The 22,581-nt window shown below is 32.1% G+C and overlaps 5 protein-coding genes and 1 non-coding gene across 6 annotated transcripts, besides 1 other annotated feature; 4 read left to right on the top strand and 2 right to left on the bottom strand. All coding sequences in view use genetic code 12, as the record gives it.

The window, feature by feature from the left end:
• Positions 1-514: 514 nt before the first annotated feature.
• Positions 515-2,359, top strand: CAALFM_C201820CA (uncharacterized protein; the record flags this gene model as incomplete). Its single annotated transcript, XM_717446.2, has 1 exon — positions 515-2,359. The coding sequence occupies one exon, from the start codon at positions 515-517 to the stop codon at positions 2,357-2,359; it is 1,845 nt and encodes a 614-aa protein (XP_722539.2).
• A 32-nt stretch (positions 2,360-2,391) lies between these two features.
• Positions 2,392-3,556: a mobile genetic element ((Tca16-2) Fragment of the gypsy-like retrotransposon Tca16 on Chromosome 2; contains partial ORFs similar to the Gag-Pol region).
• CAALFM_C201800WA (uncharacterized protein) lies at positions 3,239-3,526 on the bottom strand (the record flags this gene model as incomplete). Its single annotated transcript, XM_019475203.1, has 1 exon — positions 3,239-3,526. One exon carries the CDS (start codon positions 3,524-3,526, stop codon positions 3,239-3,241), a length of 288 nt encoding a protein of 95 aa, XP_019330748.1.
• A 1,051-nt stretch (positions 3,557-4,607) lies between the features above and the next one.
• On the bottom strand, positions 4,608-8,837 carry MSB2 (Msb2p; the record flags this gene model as incomplete). Its single annotated transcript, XM_717445.2, has 1 exon — positions 4,608-8,837. The coding sequence occupies one exon, from the start codon at positions 8,835-8,837 to the stop codon at positions 4,608-4,610; it is 4,230 nt and encodes a 1,409-aa protein (XP_722538.2).
• Positions 8,838-13,019: 4,182 nt separating this feature from the next.
• On the top strand, positions 13,020-13,138 carry tL(CAA)1. The gene is made up of 2 exons: positions 13,020-13,058; positions 13,095-13,138. It is a non-coding gene; the product is annotated as a tRNA-Leu (tRNA).
• Positions 13,139-13,272: 134 nt separating this feature from the next.
• CAALFM_C201760CA (uncharacterized protein) lies at positions 13,273-13,932 on the top strand (the record flags this gene model as incomplete). Its single annotated transcript, XM_717444.2, has 1 exon — positions 13,273-13,932. One exon carries the CDS (start codon positions 13,273-13,275, stop codon positions 13,930-13,932), a length of 660 nt encoding a protein of 219 aa, XP_722537.2.
• Positions 13,933-21,368: 7,436 nt separating this feature from the next.
• CAALFM_C201750CA (uncharacterized protein) lies at positions 21,369-21,866 on the top strand (the record flags this gene model as incomplete). Its single annotated transcript, XM_717442.1, has 1 exon — positions 21,369-21,866. One exon carries the CDS (start codon positions 21,369-21,371, stop codon positions 21,864-21,866), a length of 498 nt encoding a protein of 165 aa, XP_722535.1.
• Between the last annotated feature and the right edge of the window lie 715 nt (positions 21,867-22,581).

Here is a 22,581-nt window from a genome sequence, read left to right as displayed (position 1 = left end):
AATTCAACCAGTTGCCATTTCTTCCAATATTCTGTTAAATAAGGAAATCGAGACAATAATGCTTTGTAACTATTGTGTATATCTTGCTTTAAATCATTGTCATCACTATTTATATCATTAGAATTGTTAGTGGTTGCAATGGTGTCGATTAATTTATTTAATTCAGTAAACAATTGATTCCATTTTTGTAGGTTATTAGGATGAGAATTTACTACATGKTKGTAATTTTGAAACGGTTGACAATTTACTAATCTGTGTGATGGTCTGTGACTCCAAATCTTTTGGTAAATTTGTAACTGACATATAATGTTAATATAAAGTGTAGTTTATTATCTGGAAAGTTGGTTGATATTTCTTTGGGATGAATTTTAGATTGCATAATTTTTTTTTTTTTTTCAATTTCTTTTTGTATGAAAATTGAAAAGAACTTTAATTGTCATCTAACATTGAATAAACCTTTGAAAATTTATTATCCTTCTAACCATAACCACAACTCACCCTACCTTCTTTAACTATGACTGCTGGTGATAACAGTATAGAATATGTCAATCCTTATAGTCTTTCTCAAACAATAAACTCAGATCTTATATCTATACTTGATCCTAATGGATCAACCACATCAATTATCAAACCACAATTAAATTATCAAATCCCAATTTTCAAATCCATCGATGTTTCAAATCTAATTGATTTGAATAATACTAAAATCCAAACTCAAACAAATGAAACTCGAATTAATAAAGCTAAAGATTCCAGTGATGACCACCAAAACAATCCCCTGTCAAAAGATTATGACACTAGCGGGGAGAACATTGTTGGAGGAATTGATGATATTGTTGAAGATATTAAATTATATGTATCTATAGATAAATTAAAGCCAGAAAATTTTCAAAATCAATTAACAACAATCATTATTAATCAATTTCCCACTAATTTGAAATCAAATTTAATTGAACAATTATTAAAGATGTTAATGAATTTGAAAAAATTTGTGTGGTCGTTTATTAATCATGAATTAATTGATTTAAAACTAATATTTATAAAATTCGATCAATTAAAAGATTTAAAATGGTTTTTATTAACTTATTGTGATCATATATCTCAATTGATTCCTAATGTTACCATCATTACTAATGATAAAGTCAATGAATATTTAAATAATAACAAAGATAGCTCATTAGCGAAAGTTGAACCAAGTAAAATCACTGATAATTTGAAGGCTAAAATAAATTTAATAATTAATAATCCAATAAATTATACCAAGGGTAAAAAGAATTCTGGGACTGAAGATTTAGATCAAGTTTTAGATTCTTATAGTAATTATAAAGTGGATAATAATGATTTAATTGATATTCCTAATAATATGAAAGAGAATATTATTAAAGATATAATAAGATTCCGTTCAAGAATGTTATTGATTGAAAAGGAACAACGAAAGAAAGAAATTGAAATGGAAAGAATTAAAACAAAGAATAAATTAAAAGAATTATTTGAAGGTATTAAAGAGAATTCAACGGATTCTACTACAAGAAAAGCAACAAATAAAGCTGCTGTAGGAGTTACTATTTCCCCTAAAGTATCACATCGAGATGAATATGAAGATATGAATGACAAAGAATATGAAGAATTTATTGCTGTTGAAGAACGTAATAAATTGAATGATCAATATAATAAGAAATTGAAATCGTTTCAAAATAATCAACATGCAGAATATATGAAATTGACAAATAAATTGAAATCTTTACAAAATTATGAATCTGATTTAATTGATAATAAATTGAAATATATTGATAATTTGAAAAATTATCAAACTAATGGATTAGCTCATTTATATACTCATAATTATAGTGATTATTTAAGAATGAGATCACAAAAGAGATCATTGGAAGAAACAAAAGATGCTGAAGATGTGAAACAAGAACTTGAAGAGATTAAAAAGAATGGTGGACAAGTTGCAAGTACAAACACCAACACCAACACAAAGCCATCCACTTATTCTTCTGGTGTATCAGAATTAGCCACAACAAGTGTTGAAACTCCTAAATCAACAACAACAACAACAACAACTAACGACACTACTGATGAACCAGTGGCTAAAAAATCAAAACTTGCAAAAGAAATCATTATCATTGACTTACCACCAACGGTTAAACAATCATTACAAGAGAAAATTGTTGAATTGGTTGAAAATTCTCTTGGTATAAAAGATGAATTTTTGATTCAAGTGATTAATGAAAATCTTGAAGCTTCCAATCTTGATAATAAACAAGAATTAATTGATGAATTGGTACAAGTATTAGATGAAGATGCAGAAAGTTTGGTCAATGAATTATGGGATTATATAGAAACCATGGTGTAATTATATAAAAGACCATTAATATTTTTTCAAATTGTAAGAGAGTAGTTATTGATTGGTGTATATATTTTCTGTTACTATAATAAATGAGAGAAGCTGTGTGAACGTATTTATAGAGTAATTAAGGTTTACAGTCGATGGTAAATACACCAAGAACACGTGTACTACCTATCATACCCCTCTAGCAAAAAAAAATGTAAGAAAAATAGACCCAAATAAAGGGGAAGTAAAATTGGTTACTTCAAGGTAATTGGAAGGGCTTGTGTCGAAACATATGTTTTAACCAAATCCGAGGTGGTTTTCGGTAAAGCCGACGCCATATACTCAACAATTTCGCCGTCTGGATGAGTTGATGTTAGGAGCATGACAAGCAGCTAATCGAAACCTTCGACCAATCTTGCGATGTCCCACGATAGCAACGATATCGACAAGAATAGATCCATCCTTATAACGTTTCCAAGCAGCTGGTTCGGAGGGAGTCACAAGATAATTAGAGGGGACAGTTTTCTTTAACCTGAGTTGGGAAATGTGAAAAGTAGGATCACCTTTATAGGACGGTGGGATTTCTAAAGTATAATTGACTAACCCACTTTTAGCAAGGATTGAAAAAGGTCCAGAAAATTTAGTCCGTAATTTGGGAACAAGCACTGAGTCGTGGCCATCAGGATGGCTATTGAGAAAACGGTTATCAACAAAAACTTCAGAGCCAATCTCATATTCAACATCCAGATGTTTAGCATCATAATATTTCTTAGAAAGCTGGAAAGCTGCCGAATGGGCTGAAACTGCCGCATTTGTATACCGAGTGAGCAGCTCTGTAATATCTAAGGCTTGACGAGAAAGAGATTCCTGGTTGTGTGGAAATAATATAGCAACAGGAGACTAAGGAACATAACCAAGATCCACCTCAGAGGAACTCTTATGGTCCAAACTGGTCAGCGGTTGGGAATTAAGGACAAACTCCGCGATGGGAAGTAAAGTCGGCCACTGGGAGTTTTCAATAATGTATAACCGCAAATAAGTCTCAATCAATTTATTTCGATTTTCCACGCGTCTATTTGCCTGCTGGTGCATTGCTACGGTAAGCCGGGAGCGTACATTGAGGCTCTTAAAAATCGATTGATAAAAATCGCTTGAAATGGGAAATAAATGAACTCTGTTTGTAAACATATCCACAATAGTAAGTATCGCATTAACTGAACCATGTTCATATTTAAAATATTTAAAATATAAACAACAATAATAAGAATACTAAAAACGAAACAAAATATCTCTCTAAACAAATCAATTAATAAGTATATATATACATGTATCTATGTATATTTATATATAAGTCAAAGCAAAAACAAAAAACAAAAAATAAAACAAAATAAATGAAACTTCAAAAATTAAACAAAAAAAGAAGTAGTGGTAGCAATACGATAATAACAATAACGATAAATGATAATGGTAATAATTCGAAATCAATCAATAGGAATGGGAAGGCAAGCAAGAAAAATAATTATCATTATAAAATGTTTTATAGATCAATTGATGGGTATCGACGGGAAATAGTAAAGGATGAAAAAAAAAAAAAAGAAAGGGTTTTCTTTTTCGGTAAATCAACAAAATAGTAAAAGTATGTTTGTATGTATACATAATAATACTAAAAAACAAATGATGAAAATTGAAAAATAAAAAATAAAAGAATATCTCTTGTAATAATTATATCCAAATATTACACACATATACTAATTGTCCATCATATGCATTAGTATTTTGTTTTCATGTTATTATAAAGATATATCCCACCAGTAATAAAAAAAAATGAAAATTGTCTATAAAGCATTTCACCATAGATATAAAATATGATTTGTTCTGTGTTTTTGTTCTAATCATTTCTCTTTCTTTGATTCATTATCACCAATTAGGATATATCCCTCTTTTTTTAAAATCTCAAAATATAATTCTCAATACAATGCAAAACCCATGTCTAAGATATATATATGTGTGTGTGAAGTTATATATATATATAATTATTAGGATATTCATTATTCTTTTATTATCGTTCCCGGTTTCAAATGGATCTAACACATAAATGATAATTATTAATTCTCTTCTATAGTGGGTTACATTGAAACCAATAAAATATTTGAAGTAAAGTTAAATAAAAAAACGCAAAAAAAAAAACAATCAAATAAAGTGTCCTTCTCTTAATAATAATAAAACAATCTTTTACTTTTTTTTTATTCTGTCTCTATATTAAAGTTCTCTAATGATACCAACCCAATGAATTGGATGCTTGAACAGGTTCAGAAATGTTATTTGGTCTAAGATTGTTGTTGTTGTTATTCATCATCATCATATCGTCTCCTCCTCCATTAGGATCGCCAGTCAATACTCCACCGTGATTAATTCTTGAAAAAATAGCAGAAAATCCAGACGAAGATTCTAACATTGATGAATCTTCATCACTGAATCCCAAATTGGATTCAGAATCAGTAATTGGTAATTCTAATGCCTTATTACTCTTTCTAAACTTTCTAAACAACAACACCATCAATGTCATGTATAATCCACATCCTGCTGCTGCACCAATGGTTATACCAGCAATTCTTCCTTTATCGGCAACTTTTGTATTGGAAACTATATCCATTGAACCATAAGAATTAGTAGATGGATTACTATCAGATGAAGAACCAGAAACTTGTTGATCATCAGTAACTAATCCAGTCAATGGAATTCTACTATCAATCAATGAAGCCAATGCTTGTAAAACACTGTCAGGATTTCTATAGATAGCTGACCCAGGAGTAGTTATAAAACTACCTAAAGCTTTCACACTATCCTTAGGGAAATAAACTTCAGCAACAGTAATAGTATAGTCAATATTTGATGCAGTGTAAGGAATTAAACGACGTACAGAAACATTTTGCAACGATTTATCACCATTGAATGGATATTTCAAAACTCTTGGCAAGTATTGGAAAATTTGTGCTGATGAAATCGAATTCTCAACGACAAATGGATAGTTCAATGCTGATTTGAAACCAACAGTAATAACTTGATAATCAAAACCTGGAGTAGTAGTAGTTTCTGGAGTAATAGCTCTTGGTAAACCTGAAGTAGATGCACCTGTGGCAGAAGCTTGAACGATAGATTCGGTACTTTTGCTTGCATTACTCGATGGTGTCTCAGCAATAACCAACAGTGATGGCAACCAATTCTTAGTACTTGATGTGGTTGCTGCTGAAGGAGCAACTGCGGTAACTTCACTTGATGGCTCAGCTGATGCTGGTGGAGATGTAATTATTGAAGTGGCAGCAGTGTCTGCAGCAGTAACCGATGAAGGAACTGTAGCAGGGGTAACTTCACTTGTAACTTGAGAACCAGTAGCAGGTTCACTAGCAGGTGTAGTAGCTTGTGATTCTGTGGCAGCCTCGCTAGCAGCTGTTGTGGCTTGTGATTCTGTGGCAGCCTCGCTAGCAGCTGTTGTGGCTTGTGATTCTGTGGCAGCTTCACTAGCAGCAGTTGTGACTTGTGAGCCAGTAGTAGCTTCACTAGCAGCTGTAGTTGTAGCTTGAGATTCTGCTGAAGCTTCACTAGCATTGGTAACAGCTGTTGCGTCACTTGCAGTAGTAGTAGCAGGAGTAGTAGCACCACTTTGGATTTGTTCAGATGATTCTGTAACACCAGTGACAGCTGAAGTTCCGGTTTGTTCACTTTGAGAAACACCACTTGTAACTGTAGCTTCAGTACCTGTTGTTGGTTGTGTAGACAATGCAGTTTCAACTCCACTTTGTTCAGACACAGACGTACCAGTTGCAACAGTAGTATCTAATGATTCTGTGCCACTGGCAGTTGGAAGAGGTGTACCTGTTGATTCAGTAGTACCAGTAAAAATTGATTCACTGCCAATCGTAGTGGCACCAGATACATCAGCTGAAGTGGTTCCGGTCAAAACGGATTCACTGGCAATTGGAGTGGTGGTAGATCCAGTCAACGCAGATTCACTAGGAATAACGGTAGCACTAGCATCAGAAGTACCAGTCAACACAGATTCACTTGCAATAGTAGTTGCAGCGGAGTCAGTAGCACCAGTAGTGGATCCAGTTAAAGTAGATTCACTTGCAATAGCAGTAGCACTTGTTTCAGTATTACCAGTCAAAATTGATTCACTACCAGTAACTGTAGCAGCAGTATCAGAACTACCAGTTAAGACCGATTCAGAATTAATAGCAGTAGCAGCAGTTTCAGAACTACCAGTAACAGTTGAGCTAAGTTCAGAATTGGTAGGAACCACCAAACTAGTGGTACCTTCACTTGAATTATACTCACTTGAAAATACTGGTTCACTAGTACCTGTAGCACTTGATGATATTGGTTGTACTCCGGTTTCACTTCCAGCAAGAGAATCAGTGGTTGCTGAACCTGTTGAGACGTTAGAAGCAGCAGCATCTGATGATACTACAGATTGTGATGGTGATTGGGTGGGAATATTACTGCTTTCTGGAATAACAGTAGATCCTGAAGCAACTGTATTGGTATCAATACTGGTTTCAGATCCAGAAACAAGGCTTGTACCACTTTCAGATCCAGTTGGGAGTGTAGATACATCTGGAGAAGCACTAGCTGATGGTGTAACCACTGATTGATCAGGAGAATTGCTGGTGGTTTCGGCAATGGTTTGAGAAGCATCTGAAGAGCCATCAGTACCAAAAGTAGACAAATTCTCAGCAGTTGCTTCACTGGCAGTTGAACTAGCGCCAGCAGTAGTATCAAGACTGGTTTGACTTCCAGTGGCTAAACTTTGTTCAGAAACTGGAGATGAAGCAGTTTCGGCGTCAGCATTAGAAGTTGGAGCTGAAGATTGGGCTGAATTAATGTCATTGGCAGTTACAGAAGAAGCAGCAGTAGGTGTGTTTTCAGAAGTCGGTTCAGTAGTAGCTTGCGAAACGGCATCAGTAGTGGAAGAGCTATCAATTTGGGAATCGGTAGGGTTCACTAATGAAGTGGTTTCGGAACTATGCAATACCAGATTGGAGAAATCTGCATTACTTGAAGAAAGTTCTGGTGCTGGTGCACTAGAAGTGGTATCTGGTGGAGCTTGACTTGCACTAGTTGATGGTTGGGCTTCAGAAGTGGAAGGGTTTGGTGTTGGAGTGTTGGAACTTTCCAAAGAACTAGTTGTTGGTTCAACCAAAGAAGTTGATTCTTGAGTTGGAGAATTGGATGTTACAGCCAGTTCAGAAGTAGTAGTTGGTTGAGGTTGCTCCGATGAAGGGGTACCAACACTGGAAGTAGTAGTTGGATCTTGTTCAAAAGTTGAAGTTGATGGTGTTTCAATAGAAGTTGAACTTGGTTTAGGAGAATCGGAAGCCTCTGGAGTACTAGTCTGTGTAGTCAGAGCAGTAGTTGGAGGTAATTGAGTAGATGAAGTTAAAGTTGTCTGTTCGGTAACACTAGTTGATGAAGTTGATACAGCATCTCCTTGAGTTGAAGTGGTTGGTACTACTTCTGAGGTGGTTGGAGTAACCGGAGCCTCTGAGGTGGTTGGAGTGTTTGGTGCTTCTGAAGTGGTTGGTGTAGCTGGTGCTTCTGAGGTGGTTGGTGTATTTGGTGCTTTTGAAGTGGTTGGTGTATTTGGTACTACTTCTGAAGTACTTGGAGTAACTGGAGCCTCTGATGTGGTTGGTGTATTTGGTGCTTTTGAAGTGGTTGGTGTATTTGGTACTACTTCTGAAGTACTTGGAGTAACTGGAGCCTCTGATGTGGTTGGTGCTGCTGAAGTAGTTGGTGCTGCTTCTGAAGTGGTTGGAGTATTTGGTGAACTAGTTGGAGTGTTTGGTGTTGTAGAAGTTTGTTGTGATTGAACATGAACTTCTGATGTACTTGGTTGGATAACACTAGTAGATGGAGCTGCTGTATTTGATGATTGTTGATTGTTGTTGGCAGAACTAGTCTGAGCAGTGTTTGAGGTTGGGGTTTCCTTGGAGGTGGAAGGAGAAGGAGGAGTATTGGAAGTAGTAGCTGTTGTAGCTGGTGAAGTTGATTGTCTAGCTGTAGTCTCTTCTTGTTGCTTTTGTTCAGAAGTTGAAGCAGGACGAGTACTAGCAACAGGACTTGAAGAAGTTGCAGCAGCAGCAGCAACAGTAGAAGTGGGAGATGTGGAAGGTGATTGATTCTGAGAAGATGATTTTGTGTTAACATTGTTTGATGTTTCACCCGGTGTCTGTTGGTGAGTAGAAGTAGAAGGTATTGATGGACCGAAAAAGTGTCCAGTACTGGTAGCACCATTTGTTGATGGTTGGTTGACTTCCAGATTATCGTTTCCAAAAATACTATTGGTGAAATCTCTGAAAAAATTACCAATAGCACCAGCTCTTTTGTCAATATTATCTGCTGGTGTTATTTCATTTTCTTGTTGATAGGCATTAACAACTGAGACATATGACAAAACATAAAGTGCCGTAACAAGGTTCAATTTAACGTTGGCCAACATGATAGTTAACTAAGGTATCAATAACAAAATTTAAAAAAAAAGGAATTGTTTAGTTGGAATTTTTTTGTTTTACTTTAAAGAATGAATAGTAGTTGGTTATTTGTTTCTTGAAATAAAAAAAAGAATTCACTGAATGTTGAAACAAATTATAATAAACTAAATTTGATAACGAATAGTTCAAATAAACTGGATATAAAATAAAAGGGAAATAGGTATCCTTCAGGGTATGATTTTGTAAATTGAAAACTGAAAAAAAAACTTGTTATCAATCAAATGAAGGAACAAATAATTAGTTAAAGGTTAGTTGGTAAAAAGCGAATGAATAATGTAAGTTTGAATTAAAGTTGAAGTTGAATTTTTGAAAATGAATTGGATGTTATTGCAACCAAAATAAAAGTTGATTTCTTTAAAAAAAAAACACTTTGGTGTTAATATAGTTTACTTTACTTTTTATTGATCAATAACAACACCTAAAATGTTTCTTTCACTCTCTTATATTTCTCTGTATGTGTTTGATTCTTTGAGTTTTTGGTTGTTGAAGTAGTTGAGGAAGGGGTGGGTATCAAAATAGACGAAAATCAAGTTGATTAAATTTGTAAATGAAATCAACAACAAAATGAAGAGTGTAGTAGTAGTAGTAGTAATCAAAACCTAATGAAAGGAAAGGAAAGGAAAAAGAAGATATATAAAAAGAAAAACCAAAAATAAAAATCTAAAAGGAAATTAAGTATAAAATTATAAGAAAAAATAGAATTGTAAAAATTTAGTTGGTATTTGAAAGGGTTGTTGATTTTTTATTGTCATTTGAAAATATGAGCAACGACATTTTTTTTTAAACAAAAGAAAAAATTAGAACAAAAAAAAAAAGAAAGAAAAAAAAACTAATTGAAACGCACGACATTTTTTCATTCATATGTATAATGACTATTATTATTTAGTATGAACAATTACAAACAATAGGGTAATGTACGGATTGACTGACTAAAGTAATTTTAAAACCCAAAAAATAAGCTAATAGTAATAATAATAGGCTATGGTTTGTAGGTATGTAGTTATTATATCCTAATCCATATAGAATGTTTGAATCTATCATCTAAAAGTGTATGTATTGTATGTATGCGGGTGGTATGTAATGCATGTGTCGGAATAGTTCAATTTTTTTTTCATTTTGGGTATTTCTCTTTCCATTTTGAACCAATCTGTTCCACGGTACTACTAGAATTCCGTTTACACAAACGAGGTTTTATTACTTTACTATCACTGTACCCGTCTGTCAATACCACTTTCAGTGCTATTACTAGTATGGTTGAAATAAAGAGGAATATGTTTGTAATAAAGAAAAGTTTAAAATGAATAAGGCGCTACAACAAATTGCTTGACAATCTTTAAACTATTCATTCTTTTATCTTTTCAATTTTGTTTGAGTAATATACAAAGGCTTGGTCTATAAAGATGATACAGCTGAATATGTGTAGTATCTTCTGTCTGGCTTCTTGGTTAGCAGCTGTGTTAGTTCTAGGTTTGTTAGTTGGTCTTCTTGAGATCAAACAGCTATTGATATCTCGTGTTTAGGATCTTAATGATTAGTAAAGATGCAAAAAAAAAAGTGTGATAATTAGAGCAAATGATAATGTCGTTCTATTTTTTTCTGTTCATGCCACGTTATATTACCCTTTTGTACGTTTGTTAATTATATGGGTGAGTGGTGGTGATGTAACGCCAGGTTGTACAAAAATAGTTAACAATAATAATCACAATGTATGTACCACTCCACAAACAAAGAAATGTTGAAAGAGGGCGTTCACCTTCCAAAAATAAACAAATCAAAATAATACACTGTCTCTTTCATTCATTTACTTACTGTCGCGCTTTTTCAACATTTCAACTTGAAACATTCTTGCATAAAATAATTTTTCTTTTTTCCTCTTTTTTTTTTTAGTTCAATATCCAAATATAGTAATCTACCCATTGGTAATATAACATAACTATTGATCTTCTTCTTCTTCTACTGCTGCTGCTTCAACATTTATTAGCCCATTATTATTTTCAACAATGGTTAATAACCAATTAACCGATACATTCTGTTTGGTTACGATCTATTCGATTCTACTATAAACTATACCAAGTATGTGACATTCTCCATTATCAAAGTTGATTGGTAAAAGCTTTTAAGCCCTAATAATCTTTTTTTGTTTTTTTAGTTTTTGTTTGTCTTTCTATCATTATCAATTTTCATCGTCTACACGAAGAAGAATGATATATTCACTTAATTCATTCCAAAAAAAAATTAACTCAAGCTAAAGATTGTACACCAAGAAAGTTGAGTTATCTTCTGAGTCTCCTAACCTACGATATTGTTATTATTATTGCTTTATTATCATATGTAGATTGCTTGCCGGAACTATCGCCACCATCGCCGCCGTCGCCGTCTCATAGTACAAGATTCTAAATTGTCAAGACGACATTGGTTATATCTTCTTTCTCTACTACCTTTTATTGTTCATTGTATTCCTCGGTATTCGGCCTTGTATTTTTTAAAGAGTTTAACACGAATGTGATACTTGTTTTCATTAGTATTGGAAATTGAGTAGAGGAGCCGAAACTGGAGAAGGGGGGCCCTAGCTGCACCAAAAAGTCTTGGAGGAGGTATTAGAGATTACAAAGAATATGGAATTTTACTTTGACTAAGCATAACCTAGAATTTAAAAAGACATGCTCTAGCTAATAGGGAAGAATACATACGGTTTAGCTTTTTAATTTTGTTATTGTTCCATTAATATTCTTTTATTTAATAGTGAGAGTGTAACATTGGATGAGTGAATGTTTAAAAGCCTATTATTATACATCAATGCATAGTTTTTACCCTTTTAAGATTTATGTCCTATCTATGTATCTACTTCACTTTATGCTGCGTTCTCCTTTCAAGGTTCAATTCACATAGAATCATTTACAACAAGGCTCAAAAAATGTTCAAGGTGGGAAGAAATTTGACTGGTTTAGCCACCACCAGCTGCTACCACCATCAAAATACATGTTTTGTTTGAGTCGTGACAATTTGCGGCGATCATTATACCACCCATCACTGCATCACTGCCACTGCCACTGCCACTGCCACTGCCACTGCCACTACAACTAGAATAAATGTCGTTTCGATAAACTTCTCCAAATAAGTTTTATTACACAAAATTAAAAAGTTGCTCAAATTAAGAAAATAATGCAATTTTATTTTTGAGGCGATTGCATAAAAGCAAAGTGCGAGAGAGAGACATTTTGCCGAATCGATTCTTTAAGAATCCACAATTCTAGACCCTTTTTTTAGGTTTCTTCTTCTCTTCGAAGATTTGCAATACTGTTGGTTGTTGTTGTTGTTGTTGTAAATTTCAGATCTTGATAAATTTATTTATACTTGTCTCAAATATACAAACTTTTTCAATTGATTGGCGATTTATAAAAAACAGAAATTAGTTCAAGTCAATTAGTTCTATTCAATTCACTCATCAAAAAATTGGACCCAGAATTGATAAATTAAAAGAATGTTTAAACCAGAATGCTTGCTTGTTTGCCTTTCTGGTTATGTTCTTCTTCTTTTCTTCGTTGGGTGAAATTTACATTCTGCAAGAGAATGACAGAATATAATGAGCCCATAATAATGATGATTGTTTTGGTATTTTTGGAATCGAGAAGAACTAAACCTGTCAATCTATTATTTTACTTGTCACAATTTGAAATGTGTCTGTATCGGCGAGTCCAATATTATAGATTCTGGTTAAACTGAAATTTTAAGCGAATACTACCATTATCACCACTATCATGATCACAATTATTTTCAAAAGCTCATTTACATATACGAAATGGTTGTAGTATCTCATAACCATGACATGAATGAAGGAAGTGAGCGGTGTTATGAGATATTGTACAAATATTTTGTATTTTTTTTTTCTTAATTTTTTAGTTAAAATTTGATCACAAAATTTTCATTCACCTCGAAGTTTATTCTGTCTCTGAATTTGCAATCACGTTCAATAATATATACTTCAAATAGTCAATTAGAGTTATTAGCTTCACTTTTGCTAAACTATTGGTATATTAGTTTATAGGAAAACTTTTAATATTCATGGTATATTTTAAAATTGTTGGATTTACTTGGTGTCTAAATGTGGAAAAATTCAGCTAACATCAAATGGCACTATGGCCGAGTTGGTCTAAGGCGGTAGACTCAAGAATTGACAATGATTCTTCTTCTATTCTAACAGGGGTTTCTACTATCGTAAGATGCAGGAGTTCGAATCTCCTTGGTGTCATTATTTTTTTTTTTGTTCCTCAAACCAAACTATTCTCATTTCTAAGATATTTGATCATCCATTGATGTATTATTTTTTTTTTCAAAACCTACAACTCTATAACTATTACGATTTTTCTTTTAACGAATCAAGAGATGACTACTACTTCAAGACTACGGAAATTTGATAAATCATTAATACAGGAATCAACGTCGACTGAAACTGCCGATAACACAGAATTGATTGATATTGATGATCAAACCAATTTAATTGATCAATTGACAATAACTAATCAAATCAATTATGCAAAATCAATGAAATATCTTATTTATTTATATATTTTACAAATTGTTTTGGTTTTATCATTATCAATAACTCAAACAAAACGATCAAATAATTCAATCAACAACAGTAACGCAAACAAAAAAACCCATGTTGATCATCGCTTACAATATATTTTATTGATTCTTCTGATTTGTTTAAATATCATCAATGTAAAATTTGGCACCATCACCACCACCACCACCAACAACAACAACATTAACAATATAATTAGTCAAGGATCACTGATAAATTTAAATAAATGGATGAAATGGATCAATAGATTAATCACATTACAATTATTATATCATGGATATCTGATGATAATTGTGTCATTGACAACTAATATTATTGATCAATATCGTGGGATATTATTTATGATATTACCTGGATTTAATATTTTCATGCCATGGTTATTTTTTTATTGGTATAAACATATGGATAAACTGGTTCAACAATTGAATGAATTGAAATATGAATATAAAAATGTCTAAATGGGGAGGGGGAGGGGAGGGATGGAGAAATATATATATATATATGACTATAATTTTAAATTGGACTAGTGATGAGAGAATGAGAGGAAGGTATTGCATTTGATAGATACATTGGTTGATTTAGTATTTGAGATGTTTTATGGGGCCAGAACTTAACGTATTGTTACCATTTGATAGGTTTTTTTTTTTTGAAAACTGTGAATTGATATTTGAGCTCAATTTGTAATGAAATTACTTAAATATAATCATAGTCATTCTTTTCCATAAAACTCATAATATTATGTGGCTAATATTTTCTGCTTGTTCATAACTATGCTATAATTTAGAACTACACTAATAGTACACATCTTGCTACTTGTTTATCCATTACAAAATGTATACCAATATCAATGGATTAGCTTGGTGTTTTTTTAACGTTCTATTGATGGCAACCTTTATATAATGTGTTGCTTTATCAATCGAAATATATCAATTGTATAGAGTGTGTGATTCCCTTATTAAATGAGGTATAATTCTATCATTATTAAGTAACCTCTATCATAATTGTAGAGAAGTTACCTCTATTCTATTCTCTTGTCAAGTCTCTGTCCGTATACACAACAGTCAGCTAATAAAATGACAGAAAACTTTATTCTTCACCATCACCTCACTGTTTGTGGTAGTTGAATTCACACACATAAATCAATCTACAACAAGAAAGAGATTGTCCTCGTTTGAGGGAGAAAGAAAGTAAAAAGACCACTACAAATGGGGATCATAAAAAACAATTTAAACGCTAGAACACAACTCACCAATTCTAAAATGTGGAGAAATCTCCACAATTCGGACAAATGGGCCAAACTATGGAAGAGAGAAAGAGAGGGGGAGGGGTAGTTCATGAAATTCGTAAATCAGTTCAAAATTATAACAAAATGATCGCTTATGCAATCAAAAGAAAAGTGATAGTCACACTTCACTGCAGCAGCACCACTCCCAAATATAACTTTGAAACCTTTCATTTCAAGGATTGACTCAAATTATAGTAGTTGTACTAGCTTATCGTTCAATTATAAACGTATCAATATAGAAGAAGAAGCAAAATACTAGATTTACAGGTCTTGGCTCTTGCCTTTGAAAATACAGAGTTAACAGGCCGAGATCGGAATGATATCTTGGCCAAGAAGTAAACAACAGACAGAACATTTGCTTTGAATAGGTAAGAACAAATAATGATCGTATACTTTAGCTCTATTTCAAGATGTGTATTGGAGGTTATTTGTTGCAAAAAGAAAAGTCAAGCACCAATCCAGGCGTCTCTCATATCAAGAACAGAATGTTTTCTCCGTTTTCCCATATTCTTATTACACTTAGACTTAGATTATAATTTTTTAAAAGTTGTAAATCAAATGATAATAAAACACGTACACACACACACACACTTTGTATTTATCATGATAGTTAAATTGAATCTGTTGGGTAAAAAGAAAAAAAAAAACAGATTTAATCAATTTGTAGGATTTTTTTTTTTTCTGTCCTCGTTCCAATTTACTTTTTCTTGGGTCCAGCCTCCCCCACGCGGCCCCACCACCACCCCACACACGAACACCACCAAATAAATTATTACTAAATTAACTAAACAAGAACACTAAAAGAATTTGACACTATTAGTACTTCTGTTTGAGTCTGTTCAATTCAAAAGCAGAAATGATATAAATAATATTTCGATTTTTCAAGTTTTATGTAACTTATTGCCATGGGGAAAAAAAAACACAGTAAACTTAGCGGGATATTCAAAATTCATCATTCTCAAACACACGTCACCCATACAATCATGTCATATCCCATGGTATTATTACTGTTATTGTTTGCTTTAATGCTGCAACACGAATGACATAATTCGATAACAAAAGATTAAATTTAGTTTAGATGACTATTGTAAAAAAAAATTGTTTGTCTTTTCAATTTAAGAACTGATCTAATTGATAAAAATTTTTCTTTCTTTGTTTCTTTCTACTTTTTTTTTTTTGTGATCATTTTTCAGGAATTACGGATTAGAGAGGTGAAGATGTGAAGAAGAAAAATTTTTTTTTTTTTTTGCCTTCAAACAAACAACAAAACACACATCATCCTCATTTGGTAGCAGCAAAAAACCAAACCAAAAAGTGGTTATTAATGTCCGTTTTCGGAACAATGCAATTAAATAATTATCCGGCCAGGAGAAAGCAGAAACCATCCCAAAAAAAAAAAAAATAGAACGCTAAAATTGCGCATTTTTTTGGGTTGTTTTTTTTTTTCCATTGTTCATTTTGCTCGCTTGCTTGTTTTAAAATGCATAATGAGCTAATTTTTGACTATACAATTTAAGAAATTTTAGATTTAAAAAAAGTTGCTCATACATCATCTAAAGATCGGTTTTTCCATTATTATAGTTTGCATTTGGTTTCGTAGAATTCGTAGAGTTGCTCGTACAACTTTTTTTAGGTGTTTCTGTGAATGACGAAATTAGTGGTTTTGTTGAATTAACAGCAACAATAATCTGAATGTGCATGTGATGTAATCATATACGTCAGACTTAACGATATTACTGTACCCTTAGAGCGTAATCTTAAGAACAACCAAGTGTAATTTGTTTAATGTGATGTGAGTTCTTTCTCTCCACAAACAAATAACTTAATAACTCAAGAAATAGCTTGTTACAATGTTATACATTAAAAACTGTTTTTTCTAAATCTCATACAAATGAAAAAAAAAAGAAGAGAACGATGAAACGGGTTTCCGAAATTTCCAAAAAATTGCTAGCATCGGTTGCCATGGAAAAGTAAAAACGATATTGAAGTCGTAAAGAATTTCAAACTTCTCTTGGTTTCTTTGTGCAATACTCGATAATATGATATGACATATCAATGATGATATTGTCATTGGTTTTCATTGTTTGAAAGATATCCAATACTCATCAAAAGTGAAAATTTTGAAAAGATTTTTTTTTCAAAAAAATTTTGATTTCAAACAAAGAGCAATCAACTTCCTTTATTTTGTGTTTTTAGCAACAACAACAACAACACTCTGAATAATCTTGAAATATTGAAAATCTTGTTCTCTCTCTCTTTCTCTTCTGTGACTCTTTGTTTCTAGAATCATCTTTATCCGCAAAATCCAGCAAAAACAAAACAACTTCCTACAGTTATGCAAAGCAATTACAAAATGTGAAAGATACTCCAAATAATAACTTGTTATAATTATGTTTTGTGGATAAGGTCAGAACAATCCAGCACTATTTATCATTGTACGATATGATTTCGTTTTAACCTTTTCAAAATCAGGAATACATATGAGAGAAAATCCATGAACGATGACAATAACAAATAGTCTACAATGAAGATCTTTTCTGGTATTTCTCGTTTGTTTCAGGCGTCATCTATATGAACAAATGAATACAGACTTGGTTGTTATTGGTGATTAAATTTTGTTACACATAAAGGAAGGAATTAATCACTATTTCATGTAGAATTGAGAATTCTAGAATAATTGGAAAAAGCAAAAAAATTTTTTTTTTTTTGCAAAACAAGTTGCAAAATGAATAAATGAAAATTTTTTTTTTTTCTCAATCTTAAAACATCGCCATCTCTCCCGCCTTTTGGTTTATTACAAACTTCGTCTGATGATATGACAAGAAAAAAAAAAGTTTGGTCCCATATAATTAGTTATAACTGTAGACTTAACATAATCCTGTTTCCAAAGATGTGAATATTCTGCAGATCTTGAAATTAATCACAGAATTGAAAACCTCTCCAAAACCACCCAATAACCAATAGGTTTTTTTATCATTGCTAGCTAAATTCAATAAGACAATATATGGCGGGCATATATGTATTGCAAAGTTTTTTAATTTATGGCTTTAAATTTACTCAATTGTAGGCTTGGTTAAACTCACTTTGTTTAGTAGAACAATCTTCATTTCAAGTTCAAAATCAGTTAGGATTATTGTTCTGATTGATTTGTCCGTCTTTCTGTTGTTAGCTACTTGCCCTTTCTTTTTAGGGCTAGTTTGTTCTCACATTTGAATGTTAACTGTTTTTGTTTCATAATTCTCCAATGCCCTAAAAAAAAAAGAGGAATGAACCACTAAATCAATTAAAATACTCTACAGTTCTAAAAAAGTTTTAGTTGATCACTAATAGCACTATTAGTACAAGATATCCCTTTGTTAATGATTTAGATTGAGACACTATTTTAGTTGTTTCTCTCTTTTTCTTACTGAGATAGACAAACCTATATAAGAATTATACATACGAAATAACAAAACACATGCAAAGTAGTAAAGTAATTAAGAAAGCCATGTCTATTTTAAAAGTGGAGACAGAATATCAATTATAACTCATTTTACAATTGTATTAAAAAGCCCCACCAAACCTCGGTTATGGAAAGGGGAAGGAGGGAGATTTAACCTTTAATTTTTTCTATTCTCGATTCCAAGATTCAAAATTTGGATGCAATTTTACTTATACACCATGTGGGTGGGTTAAGTATAGATTTACAGATGATTCTATTTCATAAAATAATATCTCAATTTTCATTCTTCTTTTTTTTTTATTTTTTTACTTGACTCGGAAAAGAAATAAACAATAGAAAAATCGAGTTTAGATTATATTACTCTTCAATTTTGAGAGCATTTATGGAAAGGGAAAAGTCTTCTCTTTTTTTTTTGGCGTTCTGGTTGTGGTAAAAAGGGAAGAAAGCAAGTAGAGGAAACACGAGGGCAGGAGACGGCGATTGACATACCCACGTTTAACCATTATTGCAAACCTTAAAAATCATAACCTCGAAGCCTTCTTTAAAAAATAGGAGAGAAAATTCTTTTTTTTAGGTTTTTAGGGAATGAAAACGTTTTCCTTTTTTTTTGAGTTGAGGCGAGTACATTGCAGCAACAACGATGAGAGAAATGGAAGGGAGAAGAAGAAGAGGTAATCTTTGTAAGATTAACATTACATCTAGAAATTGGCACATAGTAATAAGAATGTACCTTCAAGAAAACAATAATAGAATAAACTCCTAGCAAGTCCGCCCAAATCCTTACTTAAGCCGAAATTGATTGGATTAAGGATTGGTTGACGGACTTGAAAATGTATAATTGTAAAAAAACACAACATTTGGTAAAGAAAACCTCTCTTAAAACAGTAAAAAAAACATAAGATGAAAAAATTTTTCTTTTATTGTCTATAGAGTGTTTGTATTCTTTTGCATATTTCTCTCATTAATTCTCGGAAGATTTTTTTTTTTTTCGCAGTTGAAACGAAAAAAAAAAAAAAAACTTCACACATAGAAAACTTTTTTGGATCAGATGTTTTTTTTTTAAAACATTTGTGAGTTTATTTCATTGTTTGAAAAATTTGTTGGAATAAATGATTTATTATTATAGTTTTAGTTTGATAGTGGCATTTCTTGGTAGAGAACTTACTCTAGCTTGAAGGTGTTCCGTTTTTTTTTTTAGAGGTAGATTTGTGTAGTTACTCAAACATTCTCAAATACTATTTTTTGGGTTGGGTTGAGTTGGGTTTGATCTCCGTCTAAATCAAACCTGACTCTGTGTGATCTCTGCCTCATCTCTTTGCACTTTATTAAAGAGACGATATACTGCAAAAAAAAAACCAAAAACAAATCATACTCGTCTTAGCAGAGTGTCTACATGATATTAATATGAAATATGGTGGTGGGGAGGGGGGGAGGTTTTACCACAATAAAAGAACGAAGTAGAATACTCTATGAGGGAAATATTACAATACATAGGATTAACAGCTCATAATAAAAAAAATCATATATTTATACTTGTAGTAGTAGTAGCAGTGGCTTTTGTTAGGTACTTTCCATGAGTTCCGTGTCCCGCTTTTTTGCCCCAAGTCAAGCCAAGCCAAGCCAAGTTCTATTGTTCTGGTTTCATTTCGTTTGTTTGTTTGTTTGTTTACTTGTTGCTCTTTCACAAAGAAAAAGAAAAAAAAAATCATCAAACGATAAAATTGAAAGGAACGAAAATGAAAGCAAAGGGAGAGGAAGATCTTCTACTTTTACTGAAACATCTCTATACTTTAATTGAGCTCTTTTACAAAAGATATAAAATAGTTAATACTTTTAGCAACGTTGCCATCAGTTGTTCCAGAAAAAATGTAACTGCAAACATAGCCCAAAACTTTAAATCGTTATAGAAATGTATGAAGTAGCAATGAGAAGTGTGAGTGAGAAGTGAGTGAGAGAGAAATTTTTTTTCTTCTGGTTTAGGGCGTTAACTTTGTGTGAATTTCAAACAGTGGTTCAATTTGTGAGTGAGTAACTACTAAATGGTATGAGAAATGTTTTTTTTTTTTTCCCAGTTGTTGAGTAAGACGGAATGTGAATTGGAATTTATAGATGTTAATTAACAACAACAGTCTACATACCAAGAAGTTTGAACGGTTGACCAGTTGATAAAAAAGTTAATTTAATAGTAGTTAATGACTACAAGAGAGTTTATAAGAAGAAAATGTAAATCTTAGTGGCACGTGTGGAATCGAAATAGTTATATAACTAACTCTTTAAACTGTTGAGCTCCCCAAGTTTAGGCTTCTCAAGCAAAAAGTTGTCATGACCAAATTTTCTAGTTTAGTGTAATATATGCAATACCTAAACGCTTGTGCTGATCCCGATTGAAACAGAACTGTGGATTTGAAGAATGGAAATGAGTAATAAGTATGGTTAATCCGGTTAAGAGAGAGTTCTGTATTAGTGTAGTTAAGGAGAAAAAGAGAGAGAGAGGAGTAAATTAAAGTGGAGAAACAAAACCGAGAAAGGAAATTGAAGTGAAAAAAACGTGCAACAAAATTTAGGTGAAAAAATTTTTTCTCTCTTCCTGCCACTGTGGATGCGTGGGTGCGTGGGTGCGTGGGTGCGTGAATGTATGTGTGTATAAATCCAGTTTGTGTAATTTTATGTGTCAAATTGACTCAACTTAATAGAGAGAATTCCACAGAAAAAAGAGGAGCAGCTTTAATTATAGAAACAGACCTAGACCTAAACACGCATATACTAATTGTGTATATATATATAAGATCAAGTCACTTTCCCTTTCCTTTTTTTTTTTTTAAATTTCATGAAAAATTTTTCCAATCTTCTTTTCATTTTTTTTTTATATCTTTATTACTACTTTTCCTTTTGCATTTCTCTTTAACTAACACTTTTAAAGAGTCCCCACCCTCCCCCATTGACATCTAACTAATAACAAGAAGGTCCTTTTATTATATCGTGTCACTTGTTAGTATTCTTTTTGTTTTTTCACTCCAATTTTAAAGAAACTTACTTCATTTATATATATATATATCAATCTTTTTGATTATATATCTTTCATTAGCATTTATCTTAATTAACACCAATCAGTTTTAACTGTTTTACTTATTTGCATATATCACCACACAACACTACTATTATACATAATGTCAGATTTTGCCTTCAATAACTATTGTATACATTGTGATAAATTATGTTTGAACAATTCAGTCTACTGTTCAGAAGAATGTAAATCAATAGCATATGAATCTTCATTGAATCAACTACAACACAATCACAGTACCACTAGTGCTAATGCCAGTGCTGCTGGTAGCACTAGTAGTGTTAATAGCACTAAATCAAACACGCCATCATTGGTGTCACCTTTGTTAACTCCAGCCTTATATATACAACTACAACAACAACAACAGCAACAGCATTTACAGATAAATACTCCATTAAATATATCATCTTTAACTCCAAACACAAATTACAACAACAATGAATATGATTATGATGATAATGACGATGATGAATTGAATTATTTTGATTTGAATTATTCCGTTCAATCAAATATCAATTATACCACCAATACCACCAAATCAAATAATGAATTGATAAATTCAACTTCAGATAATTATCGTAAATGGTTAACTGCATTATAAAAGGAAATACAAAAACAAGAAAAACAGGCAAAGAAAAACTAGAAGTGTTATCAACATACATACATACATATATCTATGTCATTTCTATTACAATCAAATTGTGGTCATTGTTTGTCCATCACCAAGTTGCTTGTTGGTTGATGCTGTACCTCCACGAATTTCGTCTTGGTCTTTGTTGATACCGATCAGTTTTTCACAAAAAAATATTATTCTTTAGTTTTTATTCTTTTTTCTTTTTAATTTTTACTTTTTTTTTTTTAAGTATATTTATGAACAAAAAAAATAATCAAAATTATCTTTTAATTATTATACACATTTTTACTTTACTTTACTTTATTGTTTTTGGTTGTTCGGGGTGAGAGATGGTTTTATTCCAAGTATATAGATTCATTATAAATAGGGTTACCAAAGAAAAATTATTACATTATTTAATATATATGCATTTTTATTATACTGAAAATTTGTAGAAATGGTGGCGGTGGTGGTTGTAGTACTAGTGATTTGACACGCCCTGTCGTGGTAGCGTTGGGTTGTACGTGCAAAATTTTTTTTTTTTTTTTGATCCCACCCACCCACATGGGTCCCACTTTTTACCCAAAAAAAAATAAAAAAACCACATGGGTCACAACAAAAATTAAGAAAAAAGAAGGGTTATGAATTGAAACTTAAGTATATCTCCTAATTGAGATCAAATTTATATGTATGGGTTCTTTTT

This window comes from Candida albicans, chromosome 2 (assembly GCF_000182965.3).
Source record: "Candida albicans SC5314 chromosome 2, complete sequence".
Classification (NCBI taxonomy): Eukaryota; Fungi; Ascomycota; class Pichiomycetes; order Serinales; family Debaryomycetaceae; genus Candida; species Candida albicans.
The sequence above is the reverse complement of the archived record's forward strand: the minus strand, read 5'-3'. Positions and strand labels throughout refer to the sequence as shown.